Source organism: Candida pseudojiufengensis (assembly GCF_024610245.1).
Source record: "Candida pseudojiufengensis strain CBS 10847 chromosome Unknown scaffold23, whole genome shotgun sequence".
In the NCBI taxonomy this organism is placed as follows: domain Eukaryota; kingdom Fungi; phylum Ascomycota; class Pichiomycetes; order Serinales; family Debaryomycetaceae; genus Lodderomyces; species Lodderomyces pseudojiufengensis.
The window spans coordinates 1-19785 of NW_026261546.1; the positions used below are offsets into that span (position 1 = coordinate 1).

General features: G+C 26.7%; 7 protein-coding genes across 7 annotated transcripts; 3 read left to right on the plus strand and 4 right to left on the minus strand. All coding sequences in view use genetic code 12, as the record gives it.

Moving 5' to 3' along the window:
* Positions 1–4429: 4429 nt before the first annotated feature.
* KGF55_005535 (Mn(2+) transporter) lies at positions 4430–5278 on the plus strand (the record flags this gene model as incomplete). The annotated part of the gene is made up of 1 exon (XM_051760558.1): positions 4430–5278. One exon carries the CDS (start codon positions 4430–4432, stop codon positions 5276–5278), a length of 849 nt encoding a protein of 282 aa, XP_051611704.1.
* Positions 5279–5285: 7 nt separating this feature from the next.
* Positions 5286–6836, minus strand: KGF55_005536 (uncharacterized protein; the record flags this gene model as incomplete). The annotated part of the gene is made up of 1 exon (XM_051760559.1): positions 5286–6836. The coding sequence occupies one exon, from the start codon at positions 6834–6836 to the stop codon at positions 5286–5288; it is 1551 nt and encodes a 516-aa protein (XP_051611705.1).
* Positions 6837–7008: 172 nt separating this feature from the next.
* Positions 7009–7356, minus strand: KGF55_005537 (uncharacterized protein; the record flags this gene model as incomplete). Its single annotated transcript, XM_051760561.1, has 1 exon — positions 7009–7356. One exon carries the CDS (start codon positions 7354–7356, stop codon positions 7009–7011), a length of 348 nt encoding a protein of 115 aa, XP_051611706.1.
* A 1127-nt stretch (positions 7357–8483) lies between these two features.
* KGF55_005538 (DNA-binding SCF ubiquitin ligase subunit) lies at positions 8484–10622 on the plus strand (the record flags this gene model as incomplete). The annotated part of the gene is made up of 1 exon (XM_051760562.1): positions 8484–10622. The coding sequence occupies one exon, from the start codon at positions 8484–8486 to the stop codon at positions 10620–10622; it is 2139 nt and encodes a 712-aa protein (XP_051611707.1).
* A 299-nt stretch (positions 10623–10921) lies between these two features.
* On the plus strand, positions 10922–12511 carry PPT1 (protein serine/threonine phosphatase; the record flags this gene model as incomplete). Its single annotated transcript, XM_051760563.1, has 1 exon — positions 10922–12511. One exon carries the CDS (start codon positions 10922–10924, stop codon positions 12509–12511), a length of 1590 nt encoding a protein of 529 aa, XP_051611708.1.
* A 139-nt stretch (positions 12512–12650) lies between these two features.
* KGF55_005540 (uncharacterized protein) lies at positions 12651–14153 on the minus strand (the record flags this gene model as incomplete). Its single annotated transcript, XM_051760564.1, has 1 exon — positions 12651–14153. One exon carries the CDS (start codon positions 14151–14153, stop codon positions 12651–12653), a length of 1503 nt encoding a protein of 500 aa, XP_051611709.1.
* A 610-nt stretch (positions 14154–14763) lies between these two features.
* Positions 14764–18528, minus strand: PMC1 (calcium-transporting ATPase; the record flags this gene model as incomplete). Its single annotated transcript, XM_051760565.1, has 1 exon — positions 14764–18528. The coding sequence occupies one exon, from the start codon at positions 18526–18528 to the stop codon at positions 14764–14766; it is 3765 nt and encodes a 1254-aa protein (XP_051611710.1).
* Between the last annotated feature and the right edge of the window lie 1257 nt (positions 18529–19785).

Sequence of the window (19785 nt, forward strand, 5' to 3'; positions counted from 1 at the left end):
AAGGTCAATTAACTCAACTTTCAGACGAGGTCAATTATTAAAGTCAACCATCAGGGTCACTTATCAAAATAAACTATCAAGGTAAAACATCAAGGCAAATTATCGAAGTAAACTGTCAACTATCAAACAAAGTCATCCATCAAAGTCAACTAAGAAACTCAACTAAAGTCAGTTCACAAAGTCAACTATTAAAATTACCAATCAAAGTAAATTATCAAAATCGACTAAGAATTTAAACTATTCAAAGTCAACTAAAAACAAATATCAGACTCAACTAATAAAGTCTACATAGATCAACTGTCAACCACCAAAAAACCATCAAAGTAAAGCATCAAAGTAAAGCATCAAGTTCAACCATCAAATTCGAGTTTACTAAGAAAGTAAACTATCAAAGTCATCTAACAAATCATACTGACAAAGTATACTAACACATTAAACATAGAGACTGAACTATCAAAGTCAACTATCAAAGTCGACTAATAAAGTCAACTTTCGAGGTCAATCTATCAAACAAAATCACTACCTAGTTCAACAAATCAACTAAAGGCAACTAATAGACTTTTAAAGCCAATTAACAAACTCAACTATCAAACAAAGTAAAAAATCAGCTGTTTCAACTATCAAAATCAACTTAAAAAGTAAACTATCAAGACTAAGAAAGTAAACTGTCAAACTCACAAAGGATATAAACTATCAAAGTCAACTAACGAAGTTAACTAATTTCAACTATCATAGTCTATAGTCTTACTCATCTCATCAGAAAACTCCTCTCTCGAAGAAGGATTACGATAGAAAATCAAGGATACGTAATTTCGAAGACGTTCACAAATTATCACTTTTCAACTCCACATTCAGATACCTACAGTTCCATAACCATATATTAATTATCCTACTTTCTTTTAGAACACCACATTCAATTCAACTTTACCTATTACTTAACATTTACCAAGGAGTATTTTTCATCAACCTTTTTTCCTTCAACAAATATTTTACCGACTAAGTACACAATCAAGTATTTTCAACCCTCCAAATCAAGTATTCTATTCTTTCCCCGAATCATCACATTTACTTCTACTTTTCTTACCACTAATTTTTTTTCAATTAGATTTCAAGAGAACAACCATCATCGACTCTTTTCTTAACTTTTCTTTCCTCATTCAACTTAATCATATACTTTTCAAGTACCTTAACCATTATCAACCTAGATTTTACTCTGTCAAAAGCTTCAAATCTAATTTACTTTCTACTAACTAATATTCATTCAGATATTTTTTATCACTATTAATAGGTTTACACTCAAAAACTTTTAGTTTCAATAAATTTTATCACTACAGACCAGACTCAGATAAAAGACTCAAAAACTTCAATCCTCTATAAGTCGACATTTAAAAAGCGAGAACTTATACTTTTCAAGAGAGTCAACAATATCAACATCAAATACCTGCATATCTTAACTTCTCCTTAAAAAGTCTGAATAATAGTCGTAAGAACAATTAAGGATTAAAAAACTTCACTTACCTCACAAGTCAATTCCAATAACCAACTATCACGGTCATTTACCGAAGTCATTTACACAGTCAATTATCAAATTCAAATACTAATTCATCCAATAGAAAACCTCTCCCATAGTACAACGGGGAAATATAAAGATAAATAATCTCGAAGAGAAAAATAATTATCTACAATCAAATACTTTTTATAGTTTTCACAGCTCAAGTATCTAATTTATTCCTGGACTTCTTACATTCAATTCCACCTTTTTATTAATCAATAACTATCAACAAGATGACTTCCATCGACTTTCTTTTTTTAACAGTTTTATACTATTTAACTCCCAATTAGATACTTCCAGAAATTTCATAAGTATCCTATTTTTCCTCAGAATCATCAGTTTCAATCCTACTTTCAACACTATTTAGTATCTCCCAGCTAATTACCAAAAGAATTACCATTATCAGCTCTTTCTTTCCTGTCTTTCACCTTATCAAAACCTTTTCAGTACACTCCGACACACCACAGCACAAAATTTTCTCTAAAACAAAGATAAGTACTCTCAAGGAGACGTTATTAATTATCCCTTATTACACCGCACAATTAGTCTCCAGTTCTTAACCTTCAAATCTAGTATCCTATTTTTCCTCGAAATTCTAACCTAGAGTCCTACTTTTCTCACTATTAGATATTCTTTCAACCAATAACCAAGAAAATCGCTATCATCAACTATTTTTTTAAACAATTTTCTTTATAGAATCTAACAATAACATACTTCTCAAGAAACCAGCTCTTTATCAACGTAGTTTTCACTTTGTTTCAAAAACTTCTATTTCCAGTATACTTTTCATTAATAAGTACTCTTCATTTATCTTAACAATTCTCAAGAAGACAAGTCTTCTGGATTTTCATTCCAGACAAATAACTTAAGATCTCCACTTCTTAAGGGCCAACGATCAAAATCAATAGTCAACACATTCAAAGTCAAAATCAAAACACTTACGTAAGTCAACTTTCCAAAGGTAGTAGGTCGAGTTAATTAAACAGATCGAAAAAAAGAAAATCAGGGAACAGCTTCCACGCCCAAAAAATTATCAATTTTTTACTTCAGTTCATCAAGTCTTCGTCTTCGTAGAAAAATTACGATGAAAAATACAGAGATAAGCAATCTCGTAGAGAAGGGCTAGGTACACAAATTTCCCTCTACTCAACCACGATCAAAGACTATAAACTTTATCAACGTAGTATTCACTGCCTCTCAAAAACTTCTAATTCTTACCTACGTTTCATAAGTAATGATTAATTCAATTATTTTTAAAATCTATCCGATGAATTACTTTTATTAATATTTAATTCCAATTAATTTAAAAACGAAATACTATTAAATTCAGTATAATATCAAAAACACCAAAAGAAGTTCTTTCACAACTAAAGTCACTCTAACAACCTCTTAATTTCCTAGTAAACAAAAGACATACATATGACAGTACTTCTTTTTACCTAAATACCTTAAACTATATCATCTACATTTCCAGGTCTGAGACTGGAAAAGTCGTTCTCTCTACATTATAAAAAACTAAATCCAATATACAGGACTTTTGCAAATCAAATCACGTGCCAGTATATAAATCCTATTTTTCTTTCTTTACAAAATTTAACAACCTAACTACAGTACATAAAACGAGAGTTATTTAATCGACGAAAAAGAGTTTCATACAAAATTTAAGCATTTACTTACTTAAATGTTCTTGCTCATACAAATTTATCAAAATATTACTGATAAATGCTTTCAACAATATAGTTTTTAGACAAAAAGACGTAAGAATTAAGTATCAGCGTTTGCCAGTAGAAAATAAGCCGCACAAAATTACTTATGAGCGTCCTAAATAAATTGCTATAGATACATCAAACGATAGATCCAGCTTTCTACGACCTTTATTATCTTCAATGAATCTACATTACTCATACCAATATCATTCAAAAAAGTTTGAGTAACCAGAGAGTACTGTTTTTTCTAAGTTTTATGAGTTTGAGAAAATCTTGTTTGGCTTAACTATGAGCGCCTGCCAGTCGAAAACAAGTTGCACAAAAATATTTTTGAGCGCCTGCTAGCTGAAATGAAGCCGCACGTGATTATTCCTGATCGTCTGCTCTAATTAATACTAGTAGAACTGAAAATATGAGAAAACAACATTATCTATAGTGTAATTTGACAAATTATGATTTGTTAAAAGCTTGAACGTACTGAAATGAGTTTGATTCAAGGGTTCAAACGGTATGGAGTAGATTTAGGTAGACTTTTTGACTATTATAGATTATTTAATCTTAACTATGAGCGTCTGCAAGGAAAAAAGATGTCGTACAAAAATCTTCACGATCGTCTGCTAACTGAAATCAAGCCGCACAAAATTTTATCTGATCGTCTGCCAGTAGAGAAAAAGCCGCAAAAGCTTATTCATGATCATAGATCTATCATATTTTGTTGACTATTGATTTTGTTTTCAGGTCACCTTGTGACATATAGTCGAGTGCATGCTAAAGATACTTAAATCTTAAATTGATATAGTTGGAAAGTTTTTGATACTTTATACAAACTTGAAAATTGAACAAATCAAGCTTTAAATACTTCAAATTTCTTTATCAATTATTTGGTAGCCACTACATATGACAAATGTTGATATTTTTGACAGAACTTAAGCCATGGAGATTAATCAACTTGATCATGTTCACAGATAATTTTTAGCCAAATACTCAGAATTGAAAGAACAAATATTACACCTGCATCTGATGATCAAGCTCAATAAATTCGAAGACTAAGCAAAACCATTTTCAATTGTACCAAATTTTCACCACCAAGATGTCAAATTTCATTCAAATATTAGTAGTAACCACAATTATGGCATTAACAACTTTTGCATCAAGCATATTACCGATCAAAATGATTAAACTAACGCATAAAACATCAATCTATTTAAATAAGTTATCAATCTTTAGTGTGGGAATATTAATTGGAACAGTGTTATTAATTTTATTACCTGAAGCTTTTGAAATATTAGTGATTACAAATTTTAAAATTAATAAATTTAATATTGGATTTCCTATATTGATCGGATTTTTATTGATGCTTGTTCTAGATAATGTATTTAATAGCGGAAATAAATATTTAAATAATAGTGAAGAAGGATTGACGTTATCAACTAACAACAAATTTAAATCTATACTTGAATCGTTTTATTCAATCATAAACTCACCTATATCATTAAGCTTGCTTATACACGGCTCAATTGATGGAATATCACTAGGCTCAACATTTGTATCTCAAAATGAAGCATTAAAATTGTTATTAATTTTTGGGATCATCATTCATAAATTACCAACTTCATTCAGTTATGGAATAATACTAACTAAAGAAAATAAAATTCAAGGCAAATTTTTAATGTTACATTTGATATTATTTGCTATTTCTACTCCATTTTTTACATTATCTACATTTTCAATGTTGACATTATTTCATTCAGATGATAATTTTGATTTAATAATTGGTGAAGTTTTACTATTTTCAATTGGGAATTTCTTATATATCATTTTGCATTTATTAAATCATATCGTCTTAGATTCAAAAGATTATACAGACAATGACAATATAACCACCAGCATTAATGACATTGATCAATTTAATATTGATGACGTCCATAATGATGTAGAAGGAAAAAATAAAAGGTTTAATATTTTGATTCTACTAAGTGGTTTAATTATACCTATTATATTAACTTTTATACAAGAATAAAAATCCATCAACAGCATATTTTTGTCAAATTATATCCAATATTTACATTGTCAACTTTATCATCGAAATATAAAGATATAAATTCTTTTAAAAATTCAATATCTTGTGAGCTATAAGGATCTAAATCCATATCTAAGATATCTTGATATGAAATATTTAAATCAACTTTATCAATTAATTCTTGTTGATCAGATTCTAAAATTTGTAATTCTTCTTTTGTTTCATTAATTAAATCATCAATATATTTGAACCATTTGGTAGTTAATCTATGAAAATAGCCAATAACACTTAACAATTCAGTTAAATCTAGTTTAGTAGTAGGTGATGGAGAAGTTGAAACAGTAATATTTTCTTCTTCTTCCTCTTCTTCTTCTTCACCATTCATTTGTTGACCAGCAGAAGCAAACCATGAAAAAGCTGACCAAAATGATTCAGACCAAGATACTGGTTCAGTTGCATTTGATTTCCACCAAGAAGGTTCATTTAATACTTGTTGAGGTGATATATCTGTATATAATTTAAATTGTTTTGGATCAGTTGAATTTATTGAATTCAAATCATCTGTAGAAATATTAGAATTATTTGTAAATTTGAATTCTTTACTTGTTAATTTAGTATAAAGTGATTGAAATTTATGATAATCTCTAATAGTTGATTTTAGTAGTTTTTCTTTATCACTTTGTTGAAACGCTATTGCATTATTATTTTGAACCTCAACTCCAATATCATATATTTTATGACTTTTTAAAATCTCATCACTTGTAACACCTATATATCCATTCTGTTTAAAATCTTCCAATAAATCTGTTGATAATTCATTTAATCCAATATTATATAATGGTTGTTGTGAACTTAATTTTGAAGTGATTTTAATATCTTTAGGAATTACAGATAATATCGCTATTAAATAACTGAAAGATGTAAGAATTCGATAAGTATCTTCTTGTTCTTCTGTGACATGAGTTTCATTAAAAAATAGTATGTTTTTTCTTAATAAACTTTGTTTATATATTGTAAACACTAAAGGCCCCGTTAATTCAAATAATTTAGGTAGATTTAATAGTAAATGGTTTTTAACAATTGGTTCTTTAGGTAGTGATAAATTTGAATTTGATCCAATACTTTTAAACTTTTTTGAAAATTTTTCAATATCTAATTTATGATTCTTTTTAACATCTTCTTCCAATAGATCTAATACTTCATTTATTTCATCAATATATTCCCAACCATTATTTACAAATTCATTTGGTTTCCATTCACTTTTTATTGGTTCACAAAGAATTCCAATTGTAAACATTTTCAAATTATTACGATCATTATTATCTCCCAAATCATCAATGTTAAATTGTCTAAAACAACTTAATCCATAATATATTTTATTATTTGATTTATGACTTATATATGTGGTTGCATTTTTGAAATCATGAATTCCACTAGGTAATGATTTATATTCTATTGCATCAAATACAAAATTATCTATAGTTGAGTATGACCATAGTAGTTTATATCCAGATCTAACATCAAATTCAGCTAGATATACTGCGATTACTTTAGACATTGTGGTTGTAGTTACGAATTGATGAATATTACCTAGATATCTACGTATTTTTTTTGTCTCACCAAAATCAAGGAAATCTTAATTATTGTAAGATTTAAAGATAATTTATAGAACGGATAGTTACAACTTCTTGTAAAAAGTGATTTATATTAAGAATGTCCTATACAATATATTAAGCTCTAATTCTTAATATAAAATTAACAATTACAGCAATTAATAAAAAGAAACATAGCATAGTTGGTCCAAATCTATCATCATATGGACCTGCACCTCTTAATCTAATTGCTTTTGCTCTCCAATGATAAGTTATTAAAGCATATAACATTGTAAACATTGCAATAAATGTAAATAATCCTGCAGAAATTCTACCAATATAATCACCAAAATTTAATAAACCAACACCTAAAGATCCCAAGATAACTGTAAAATTTAACCAAGATAAAAATGTTCTTTCATTAGCGAAAAAAACTTTTGGCTCCACTCTTGCTGGTAATGCTATTCTTTTATTTGTTGATGACATGATGAGATTTTAGGATTGGAAGTTATTGAAAGCAATAAAAATGATAAGTCTTATCAGAAAAAATATATCTGTATTGTGTGATGATAAGTATTCAAATTATATGAATGAATGTTATTCAATTGATCTAAGATTTGGAATTAGATGTCAAAATCTGGTTAAATCTGGAATAAGATTTCAGTAAATGGTTGAATTTTCAAAAATTGATAATTTTAGAACTAATTAAATCTTGTTAAAATTTGATGTTCCATTTTATCAAAATACTTAATTTATTAGATTGAAAGAGCCGCATTGTTTCCATTTTCATTTACTAAATATTAGGACCAAATTAAAATTGATGGAGCACGTGTTGCAAAAAAGCTACCAAATCAAAAATATACGAGATATTAACGCAATTGAATCCAATAGACCAAATATTCATATAAATGGTAAAATAATAATAATAACTTCTACAAAATTTTCAAAAGTTCTCGTTTGTCTGAAGATCTTACACCGGAAATGACAGATATTTGAGATTTATTTGTCGAAGAGCTTTTAGTCCAATTGTTGCAAAATATTTGAATTTTAAAATTTACGATCACACGACAGAAGTTAATTACACAAAAGTAGCTATGTAATCTTGTTTCATATAATATCAAGTTTCATTTTATAAATTTATTATATTGATGGACCCAAAGCAAAAGTTATTATTATTTTTATGAATTGTTCCCATCTCAAGAATTATGGCATGAGTTCTGTCTACAAAACGTTGATATTAGAATCTTCTTGGAAAGAAGTAGATAGGAGTAAGAACACGTATGTCAATTTTCCAATACTCAAAATTAGAATTGACTAACAGTAAATTGTAAAGTTTCTTACCCTTTGTAATTCATAAGTTTACTAGAGTTATTCAAGTCGATGGAATGCCTCATCAATATATCTTTTTTTCTTTTGCAGCTGTTATCAGTGGTAACTCTTAAAATGAGCTTTTAGTGATACAAATATATTTTTACGCGTTTGATTTCAATATCAACTTCTTTTGTGTTTACAATATTGTAAACAATGAATTCAAAACCGACGGATCAGAGAAGAACCCATTGAAAAACCACTGACAAAATCATATTTCCAGTATAAGAGATGGAGCAATAAGCATGATTGAAGAAGAAAAATTGAGGGAGGAGAGCAAGTTAGCTGTACTATATTTCAAATCAAATGAATATACTAAGGCACTCCAATTATTCAACCGTTTAATATTCCAATTAAAACAATTAACTCCAACCGAAATAAAACAAATCAGATCAAATCATTATAATTTAGCAAAAGTTCCAAAATTTGGTGAATTAGTTCATCCAAAACTCAGTACTTTATTAGATCAGAAAGCATCATGTCTCGAAAAATTAGATAAACATAATTTAGCATTAAAAGAATCAAAATTGATACTAAAATATGAACCATTTAACGTAAAGGGATACCTTAGAATTGGTAAAATTTTGTATTTATTAAATCAAAAATTTGAAGCTTACAAAAATTATCAAACAGGGATATATATTTTAAGATCTTTACGGGAAAAGAATAAGAAGGAAGACGTTGATCAAATTCTCAACAGTCAAGCTAACTTAACTGAGAAATTGAAACTGCAATACAAACTTCTCAATCAAGAATTGAAACTAGAGAAAGAAAAAAAAAGCGTGCCCAATGATTCCATTCTAAGGTCAATCACGTCTAGTGCATCATCATCACAAGATTCACAACAAAGGAAGAAAAGGAAAGTTGTAAAGCAAAATATAGACCCATTCAACCAATTACCAATTGAAATAGTAAACGAAATTGTCAAACAGTTATCAATGATTGAAAAATTTAATTGCCTTTTAACTTGCAAACAATGGTATAACAATTTAAATAAACTACAAATTTTTGATTTCAAATGTAAGAACAACATCACATTAGATGAATTTAATGTTGGTCTTAAATTTTTCAAGAAAAATGTAAGTAATACAAATTTAAAAATAATTAAAAATTTAAAGATTAATCAAGTTTATGATTCTAAAATTTTACATGTTATATCATTGTTGGTAAAAGAAAATCAAATACATCTAGGATCACTTGATTTAAAGGATTTGAAATTAAACTTACAAGATTTTTTTTATGCTCTTTATAAAAATGGATGGAGATTAAATAATTTCAAATATATGGAGGAGTTAAATTTAGGTATAAATTGTTCAATGAAATCATCACAAATATTAGTTAATATCTTCCCAAACTTGAAAAGATTGAAAATTGTTGTTTTCATACCTGAAAAATCATCTTTACAAAATCTACCTGTAAATGACAAAATTTTCAACAAATACAAAAGTCTTGTATTAGAAGACTATCCAAATTTAGAAGAACTCGTATTAATAAATCATCCAAAATTATTAAATTCCACGACAATGAGAATTTCAAATGAGACTTATTCACCCTTTCCACCATCACTTATTAGTAGATCCTTCAGCCAGCTAAAAGATTTGACCATAGTTTCATTTGATTTGAGTAATCACTTACCAATATTAGGTGAATCTTTGATCAATTGTAAGCAATTGCAAAAATTGTATTTAGAAAATAATGAAGGTTTAAATCTTATTACATTATTACAAATGTTTTTAAATTACAAGCCAAATTTCAAATTATTAAATTTTACATTCAGAGAAGTAAAAGTTGATAATATTTTAAATCTACAAGAATTAGGTAATATAGTATTAATTCCAGAACTATCATTACTTCAGCATTTAGATCTTTATAGAAACAACTTATCACATTTCGGACTAATAAGGCTTTTAAAAATGTGTTCAACTACTTTATTGTCATTAAATTTAGGTCATTCAACTTACTTAGATTTTTCAATCAAAAACCAAACAAATCATTTCCATCCAAAACAACATCAAATGCAATTACATGATATTTTAAAATTATGTTCAAATTTAACAACTTTATATTTGAATGAATTAAATATTGATACTATTGGTATAATGAATATAATAAAACAATTTGAAAATTTAAATTTTGAAAAACAAAGATCCATAAATCTTGATTTAAGTTTCAATCAAATAGATGGCATTGATTTATTGAAATTATTAAATTATTTAAACTCTAAGAATTTGATAAAATTAAATATTCTAGATATTAATGGGTTGAGTATATCAGAAGATACAATGAATTTTATACTTAGAAAAAGGTTAGTTTCAAAAATCAATTTTGATCAAAATAGAATCAAATGGCTTCAATATGGTGTAAATAGTTTAATAGTAGCATAGTCATAGTTTGTTATTAGAAAAATAATTTAGTGTAGACCAAATCAGATCAAACAGAGAATACCACCTTTTCTGAGGCACCTGTTTCTCGAATATCTATTTAAAGTTATAACAGTGCATACGACTTAAGAGAGTTGGATTGACGCTTGAACAACATCATTCACAAATTTGTCTCCATTCTTGATCGTTCTGAATAGTTGATGGAAATTAGAAATTTGAAAAAAAAAAGAAAATAGAAAAATAAAAATTATAATAATCACGATACGATTAACTAAAATCTATCTTATTCTTTTTGGATTCAAATGTCAACAAATACTGATGAAGCCATCAAATATAAAGATGAAGGAAATCAACATTTGAAAAATCATGAATATGAAGAAGCAATAGCGTCTTATACAAAAGCTATCGAATTAGATCCAACGAATGCAATATTTTATTCAAATAGAGCTCAAGTTCAAATTAAATTAGAAAATTATGGTTTAGCTATACAAGATTGTGATTTAGCAATTGAACAAAATCCTAATTTTTTAAAAGCATATTATAGAAAAGGTGTATCTCAAATGGCTATATTACAACATAAAAAAGCTCAACAAAATTTTAAATTTTTATTAACAAAATTGCCGAATGATAAATTAACTTTAGAAAATTATAAACAATGTACAAATTATTTAAAAAGAGAAGCTTTTGAAAAAGCTATAGCTGGAGATTCTCATGTTTCTATTTTTAATACAATTGATTATTCAAGTATTCAAATTGAAAAATCATGGCAAGGACCAACTTTAGATATAACGACTAAAAAAGATAATAAAAATAATGTAATCGTCGATATTGAAGGACTTGATCTAAATTATTTGAAATATGTTATAAAATTATTTAAAGATGGAGGTAGATTACCAAAAAAACACGTTTTTGCAATAATAGCGAAAGTAAATCAAATTTTAAAAAATGAAAAAAGTATGACTGAAGTTTCAATAAATCATTCAAAATTATCAAGAAGTTCAAATGATGATGAAATAATAGGTGGCTCGAAATTAACAGTAGTTGGAGATACTCATGGACAATTTTATGATGTATTAAACATATTTAAAAAATTTGGTAAAGTTTCAAATGATCATGTATATTTATTTAATGGAGATTTTGTTGATCGAGGATCTTGGTCAACTGAAGTTATATTATACTTGTATATATTAAAAATTTTATTTCCAACAAAAATATTTTTAAATAGAGGAAATCATGAAACAAATGATATGAATAAAACTTATGGATTTTGTGATGAAGTTGAACATAAATATAATAAAAAAATTTATAAATTTTTTACTGAAAGTTTTGGTTCATTACCATTAGCTTGTTTAATAAATAGAGAATATTTATGTATGCATGGAGGATTATTTTCAAATGATAAGACCACCTTAAATGATATTAAAAATATAAATAGATTCCCCATTAGTGGATCATCACAACCTCCAAAAGAAGGTATAGCAATGGAATTATTATGGACTGATCCTCAAGTTATAAATGGTAGATCACCTTCTAAAAGAGGTATTGGTATTCAATTTGGACCAGATATAACTGAAAGATTTTGTTTAAATAATAAAATTAGAAAAATTTTAAGATCACATGAAGTTAGAATGTCAGGTATAGAAGAAGAACATAATGGTAGATTAATAACTGTATTTTCAGCACCAAATTATTGTGATTCAACAGGTAATTTAGGTGGGGTATTACATTTTATTGAAAATTCAAAATATGATCCAACAAAAGATGAAGGTGATGGATATAAAAAAATTGAAGATGAAAATAATCCATGGTTATTAACTAATGAAACTTTTGAAGCTGTCGAACATCCAGATATAAAACCAATGGCATATTCAAAGGGAGGTTTTGGATTTTAATAATACTAAAAGTCGATCAACTTGTATAAATAAAACGTTAGATTCTAGATTAAAGTAAGTTTTTTTTCTGCATATACTACCGTAAGTATCACTAATAATGATTAACGTCTTATACGAAAATATATATCATCTATAAACTCTATGATTGTTCCTTAAATTCATCACCAACATTAATAATATTCTCAATTAAATCATCAACTGTTTTATCAGTTAGAATAGGTGAATTAAAAACAACTCTAAAAAATTCTCCTTTAGAATCATCATTTGGATTAGGACTAAAATCAACAAGATATTTACTTAATAAATGTAATTTTCTAGAAATAAATCTTGTAATTTCTGTATTATTTTCCGTTTTAATATGTTTAGGTTTATAATAAAAACAAACTTGTAAACATTGAGGAGGATTTGGACCAACAATTTCAAATCTTAAATCTTCACTAATTTTTTTAACAAAATATTGTTGAATTTCAAAAGCATGATTTATTCTTTTTGAAAAACCTTGTTGACCATAATAAAGCCAACTTAAATAAAATTTAAAACTATCAGCTCTTCTACCACAACCCATTGTACCATCTGCTAAATCATAATTTTCATCATCTTCATTTTCTCTTTGATGAAATAAATAAGGAGCTTTTAAACTCATTGCAGTTTGAAAATTATTCACATTTGGTAATAACAAGAATGAACAAGTATTTGGTATACCTAACATTTTATGAGGATTTACAGTTATAGAATCAGCAAATTCACTTCCTTTTAATCTATCTTTATATTTTTCAGAAAATATAACATTACCACCCCACGATCCATCTATATGGAAAAAAATATTATATTTTTTAGCAATTTTTGAAATTTCAGTAAAATTATCATAAGATCCAAAAACAGTGGTACCAGCAGTTGAATTTATATATAATGGAGTATAACCATCTTCAATACTTTTGGTTATAGTTTTTTCCAAATCATCAATAATTAATTTTCCATCATCATCAACATCAATTTTAAAAACATTATCAGAACCTAATCCTAATAAAATAGCTCCTTTAACAACAGAATAATGACAATGTTTACTTGTATATATAGCAAATTTATAATTCAAATTTCCCCTAGTTTTAGTTTCTGGAAATTTTAAACTTCTTGCAATTTGTAAACTTGTTATATTTGACCATGATCCTCCACTAAAAGTTAATCCACCACATGTTTTTTGATTATTTATAAAAAATAATGAAGCATATTTTTTACCAATAAAATTTTCTAATACTGATAATACAGGTGATACTGTATAAACATGAGAATTTGTATTTAATATACTTAATAAAATATCTGAAATAACTCCTATTGGATTATTTGAAGCATATAATTTATCTAAAAATCCAGGATTCCAAGTATTTACAGAATATTCTAAAACTTTATCAATAACTTCCAATAATTCGGTCTGTGAAGCTGGTTTTTGTAAATTATCATCAATATTTATAAATTTAGATTTTAAAAAATTTGGTTCATAATATTTTCCTAATGAATCATTTGAATAATTTTCATTTTTTGGATCTGATCTCGCTATATATTCAAGAATTTTTGGTTTTATAATAGTTAATAAATTATCTAATTCTTTAACTCTATTAGATTCTAAATCTGATTCAATAGTCATGTTGGTGAGTATAGTCTTTCTTAAGCTTAATGGTAGATATTGATTTATGAACTAGAGTTTGGTTCTTTTTTTTCGTTCAATTTTTCAGGTGATGTATGAGATTATCATTTTTGTGTTTTATAATACATCAACAGATTTTTAGTGTAATTTGTGTGAAATGTGGAGTTAGTAACTAAATCGCTTATCACTCATATCCCGATCCATTAAACAAGACTAATACAGCTAGTCTAAAATCTAAAGCTTGTTTTGTGAATGACTTTTCGTTGATTACAAGCATGTCTTGAATCAAACTTGTTGACTGACTGTGGCTGCAAAATTTGGTTGCAAAATATCAAAAAAACTTTAAAATAAACTTTGATATAAATTAGGTTTCGAATTACTACGGAGAAGCTAAAGTTAGTTTCATAATTCTATACGAAGTCAGTTCTCTACAACTACTGAAACAAACTCTAAACTGAAGGATTAGTCATTCGATCAAATAATTAAAGCAAAGAGAAGAATATAAATATAGTAATACAGATACAACTTAATAAATATTTGAATCAATATTAAATAATAATACAAAATTATGAACAAAAGTTTATACACTTAAACTTAAAATCTATTATCATCATTTATCACCACTTAATTTATCATTTAAATGATCATTACCATCATCACTATCTAAACTATTATGATGAGGTAAATTAGTAGTATTCTCATGAGATATTTCAATATTATTATTACTACTTAAATCACCATTTCTTTCATCTTCATCATCTTCATGATTAAACTCTAAATCTTTATTTTTTTTCCTTCTAACCCATTTAAATCCAACAATATATATAAATTTATTAAATGCTTTTGTTGGGAAAATTTTTTCAACCCAATAATTTGGTATAATTCTAATTAATAATCCAACAGGAATTGAAATGAAACCACATAATATAGCAGTTGCCCACATTCCTGGAGTTTGTCTTGCAACACTAAAAGCAGCACCACCAACAAACATAATTAAAATTTGAAAACCACCAATAATTAAAGCAATAGTTATAAAATACCAATTTCTAAAAAGATGTTGAAAAAAATTTAAATTTTCCCATGTAATTCTACCTCTAATAGTTTTAATTTCATCTGCTTCATCTAATTTTCTTGTTACAAATAATTTCCAAAATTGTAACCAAACAAATGTATTAAAAGTCATTGCATCTAATTGTTTTTGTTGATGATTACTTATATGAGATTGACCAGGGTAAAATAATTGTTTACCTGCAAAATGTAATATAAATGTTATAATTAATTGAGTTATTGATTGTCCTAAAATCATTTTCCACATTGATGTTGAAATTAATGGAGCTGTTCTACCTGCTGGTTTTCTATTTAAAAATGAATCATCTGGTTTATCAGTTGCTAAAGCTAAAGCAGCTAAAGTATCCATAATTAAATTAACCCATAATAATTGAACAGCAGTTAAAACAGATTGATTTTCTGAAGAAGCAACAGCAGAAACAAATGTTAAAACACATGCAGTAATATTAACAGTCAATTGAAATTGAATAAATTTTTTAATTGATGTAGCAACAGTTCTACCCCATTTTATAGCTTGAACAATATCAGTAAAATCATCAGTCATTAATATAATATCTGAAGCTTCTCTTGCAACTTCTGTACCTGCTATACCCATTGAAAATCCAACATCTGCTAATTTTAATGCTGGAGCATCATTTGTACCATCACCAGTAACTGCAACAACATCACCTTTTTTTCTTAAAGTATCAACTAATATTCTTTTATCTTCTGGTGATGATCTTGCTAAAACTTTTAATTGAGGTACAATTTTATTTCTTTCTTGTTGTGATAATTTTCTAAATTGAGGACCTTCCATATAAGCATATTCATTTGATAAATCATCAGGAGTTAAAATATTACATTCTTTTGATATTGCTTTTGCAGTATTTAAATTATCACCAGTAACCATACGAACTGTAACTCCTGCTCTTTTACATTGTCTTACTGCTTCAGCAACTCCAGGTTTTAAAGGATCTTGAATACCAACTAATGCATCTAATATAAATTGTTTATTAATTTCACTTGCACTTGATGAAACATCAATAATTTTAGAAGGATCAGCTTCTTGAGGATTTTCTTTGAGGGATAAATTTGAAGGAGGCCAATTTTTAATATCAACAAAATCTCTATGACCTAAAGCAATAGCTCTTAAAGCATCATTAGCATATTCATCAATTTTACTTAATATTGAATCTCTTTTTGTTCTATCTAATTTAATTAAATCTCCATTTTCACTATTTTCAAATCCACAATTTTTAAATATAATTTCAGCTGCTCCCTTTACGTAAACTCTAAAACCATTTTCAATTTTCATTACAATTCCAGCCCATTTTCTTGAACTTTCAAATGGTATAATTTGTACAATATCAGATTGATTTTCTTTTCTAATTTCTTCTAATGATTTTGATAAAAAACTTCCAAAAGTTTTATTTGCTAATAATAATAATGCAGATTCTGTTTTATTACCTAAATAAGGTTCATCAACCATACCTAATTGTAATTGAGATTTATTTTGTTTTTTAAATAAACTATGGAAAAATGATTTTTGTGGTGGTCTTTGTTTAGCTTCTAATACTTTTGTTTCATCATAATCTGAATTTTCAAATGCTGTTGAATTTAAAATCATATTTGTTGTTAAAAAAATTTTCATTTCTGGTGTTATTTCATTTATAATTTCTTTTGAAGTTGGTTCATTATATTTATTATCAGCTAAATCACAAAATTCTAAAATTTCTCCATTATTTTTTAATCCAAATATTCCTCTAACAATTCTCATTTTATTTTCAGTTAATGTACCAGTTTTATCTGAACATACAGCTGTTGCTCCTCCCATTGTTTCACAACTTTTTAAAACACGAACTAAATTACCATTTTGAGCCATTCTTGTAGTTGCAAAAGCTAATGCTAAAGTAACAGCTAATGGTAAACCTTCAGGTATAGCAACAACAACTATAGTAACAGCAGTAATAATAATATCAATAAATTTTTTACCTTTATCAGCAGATTTTAAATTATGAAAAATTCCACCTGGAGCAATATCAACACAATATCTTATAAATAAAACAATAAATAATATAATTGCAGCTAAAAATCCATATTTTGAAATACCTTCAGCTAAATTATCTAATCTAACTTGCATTGGAGTAGTTTCTGCTTCAACATTTAAACTTGCCATTGTTCTACCATGAATTGAATTTGAACCAACTGCTGTAACCATTGCATTACCTAATCCAGATAAAATTTTTGAACCAGAAATTAAAAAAGGATCTTTAAATTTTATATTTTTACTACCTATGTCTTCATCAGTTGGTAAATTTTTTTCATAAATTTCCACACATTCTTTAACAGGTAATTTTCTAATAGTTTCAGATTCTCCAGTTAATGCACTTTCATCACATTCAACTTCTCCTTGAAATAATATAGAATCAGCAGGTACAACATCACCAGTTTGTAAATTTATAATATCACCAACTAATAAATCATAAATTGAAATTAATTTTTGTTCACCATTTCTAATAACAATTAATTCACGATCTTCCTTCTTGGCATTTAATTTTGCAAATTGTCTTTCTTTTTGATAATCATTTGCTGCTCCAACTAATACAACAATACAAACAGCAACTAATATAGCAACTCCTTCAACCCAATCAACTTTTGGTAAAGGTTTACCTTCATCATCATAATGAGTACCACTACCAAAAGTTTCATAAAGACCCAAAGCTAAAGAAACAATTGCAGCAATTGATAAAATAATTAAAACTTTATCTTTAAAAGCTTCATAACATAATTGGAAAAAAGATTTTGAAACTTTTTGAGGTAATTTATTTATACCAAAATTTGATCTTCTTATATCTAAATCCTTGGAATTATGATTATCTAACCCCTTGTTTAAATTTGTATTTAATAAATTACATAATTTATCAAATCCTCCAATTTCATAAAGATATTTTAATGATTTTGGATCATGTAATGGAATTAATTCTGCTGGTGTTATATTATAATCTGAATGTTTTTTTGAATTTGAAGTTGAAATTCTTGATGCTAATTTATGTAATGATAATGAAGTAGGATTATTTGAAAGTTTATGAATTGGTCTAGTTGTATCTACTGAAATTTTATTTTGAAGTTGAGATTGAGATTGAGACTGTTGTTGTTGTTGTGACTGCTGTGGTTGTTGTGATTGTGTAGTTGATTTTTGTTTTGTATGATCATCTTCATTTAATGGAGTATTTGAATTTATTGAAGAAGAATCATCATCATCATCATATTGAGGTATTTCTAAAGTTTTACCATGACCCAACTTATCAGCTGGAGTTCGTGGAGCCATATTTTTGTGTGTAGTTATGTGTTATATGTATGCTATATAAATATGATGATTGAATATATTCTAGAAGTTAAATATGTATGTTTTGGTTGTAAGTAATGTGTACTTTTTTGAATAATATAATATAATAGTTTGGTTGTAAAAATGATTTGATGCTATATCTGAAATTTCATAAAATAGTATGTATGATTGTGAAATATGCTAATAAGCTGAATTGAATGAGTTTGATTAACTTTAAATGATGATTGAGTTCTTATGGACCTGAGTTGCTATAATGATGTAGATAACTTCGATATAACTTATATGAACTTATATGGAGTTTTTTAAAAAAGGGCAATCTTAACTTTAAAAAATATCTTTTAATATTTATGTAGATCTTCTTTTACTTTACTTGATTACTTTAGTTAAATTGAAATCCTAGTTATTGATTGATTCTCAGTAGTAGTTTATAGTTTGATTCTAATGAAGTGTTATGCTCTTATTGATGTATAATACGATCAAATGAATAGTAGTATTATAAGATTTGATCTATTTAAAATGGTTTGTAAATTTTGATAAAATATTAAACTAAGTAAAAATAATAGAGTGAGATTTATCTAAGTATATAATATATGGAAATAAAGAATATGAATGATACACAATATACTCCGTACTAATACTTATGTTACTGATACCACAGATACTGATTAATTGAATCTAAATAGAAATTAAAAAAACCACTTATCTTACTACACTATATTATTGAATGATGTATAGAATTGTATATGGGTACGTATTGATGAAAAAAAAAAATATAAAAAAAAAGAAAATAAGGTACAAAACCAATGAATAATTTTAATTTAACCTAATTAAGATTTTTAGTTGTACAAAAGTTTGTAGAAGGCTTATATCAATGTTTGATTATATGCTTATCTCCTCTAGTATGTGTGACAGCTATACCATAGTGTGTTCATCTAACTCATCCTTCTTCTTCTTGTTATGTTTCAGTTGAATGTATTTGAATGAATGATCTTAAATAAATCCGAAACCAAAGTGAGAGCACAAAAACCAAAAAAAAGAGGCTGTGTAAAACCAAGAAAAAATAAAAAACGAACAAAAGTTAAATGAAACAATAAAAGAAGAGAAGGTCAACTCGACCTAATTTAGTAGTACAAGTAGTAGTAATAGTACAATTGGATGAAGAAGTCAAAGTGAAGCCGTACAATTGATAGGAAAATAATTTTCATTATACATTCTCTTCTCTCCCTATTCGTTTAGATT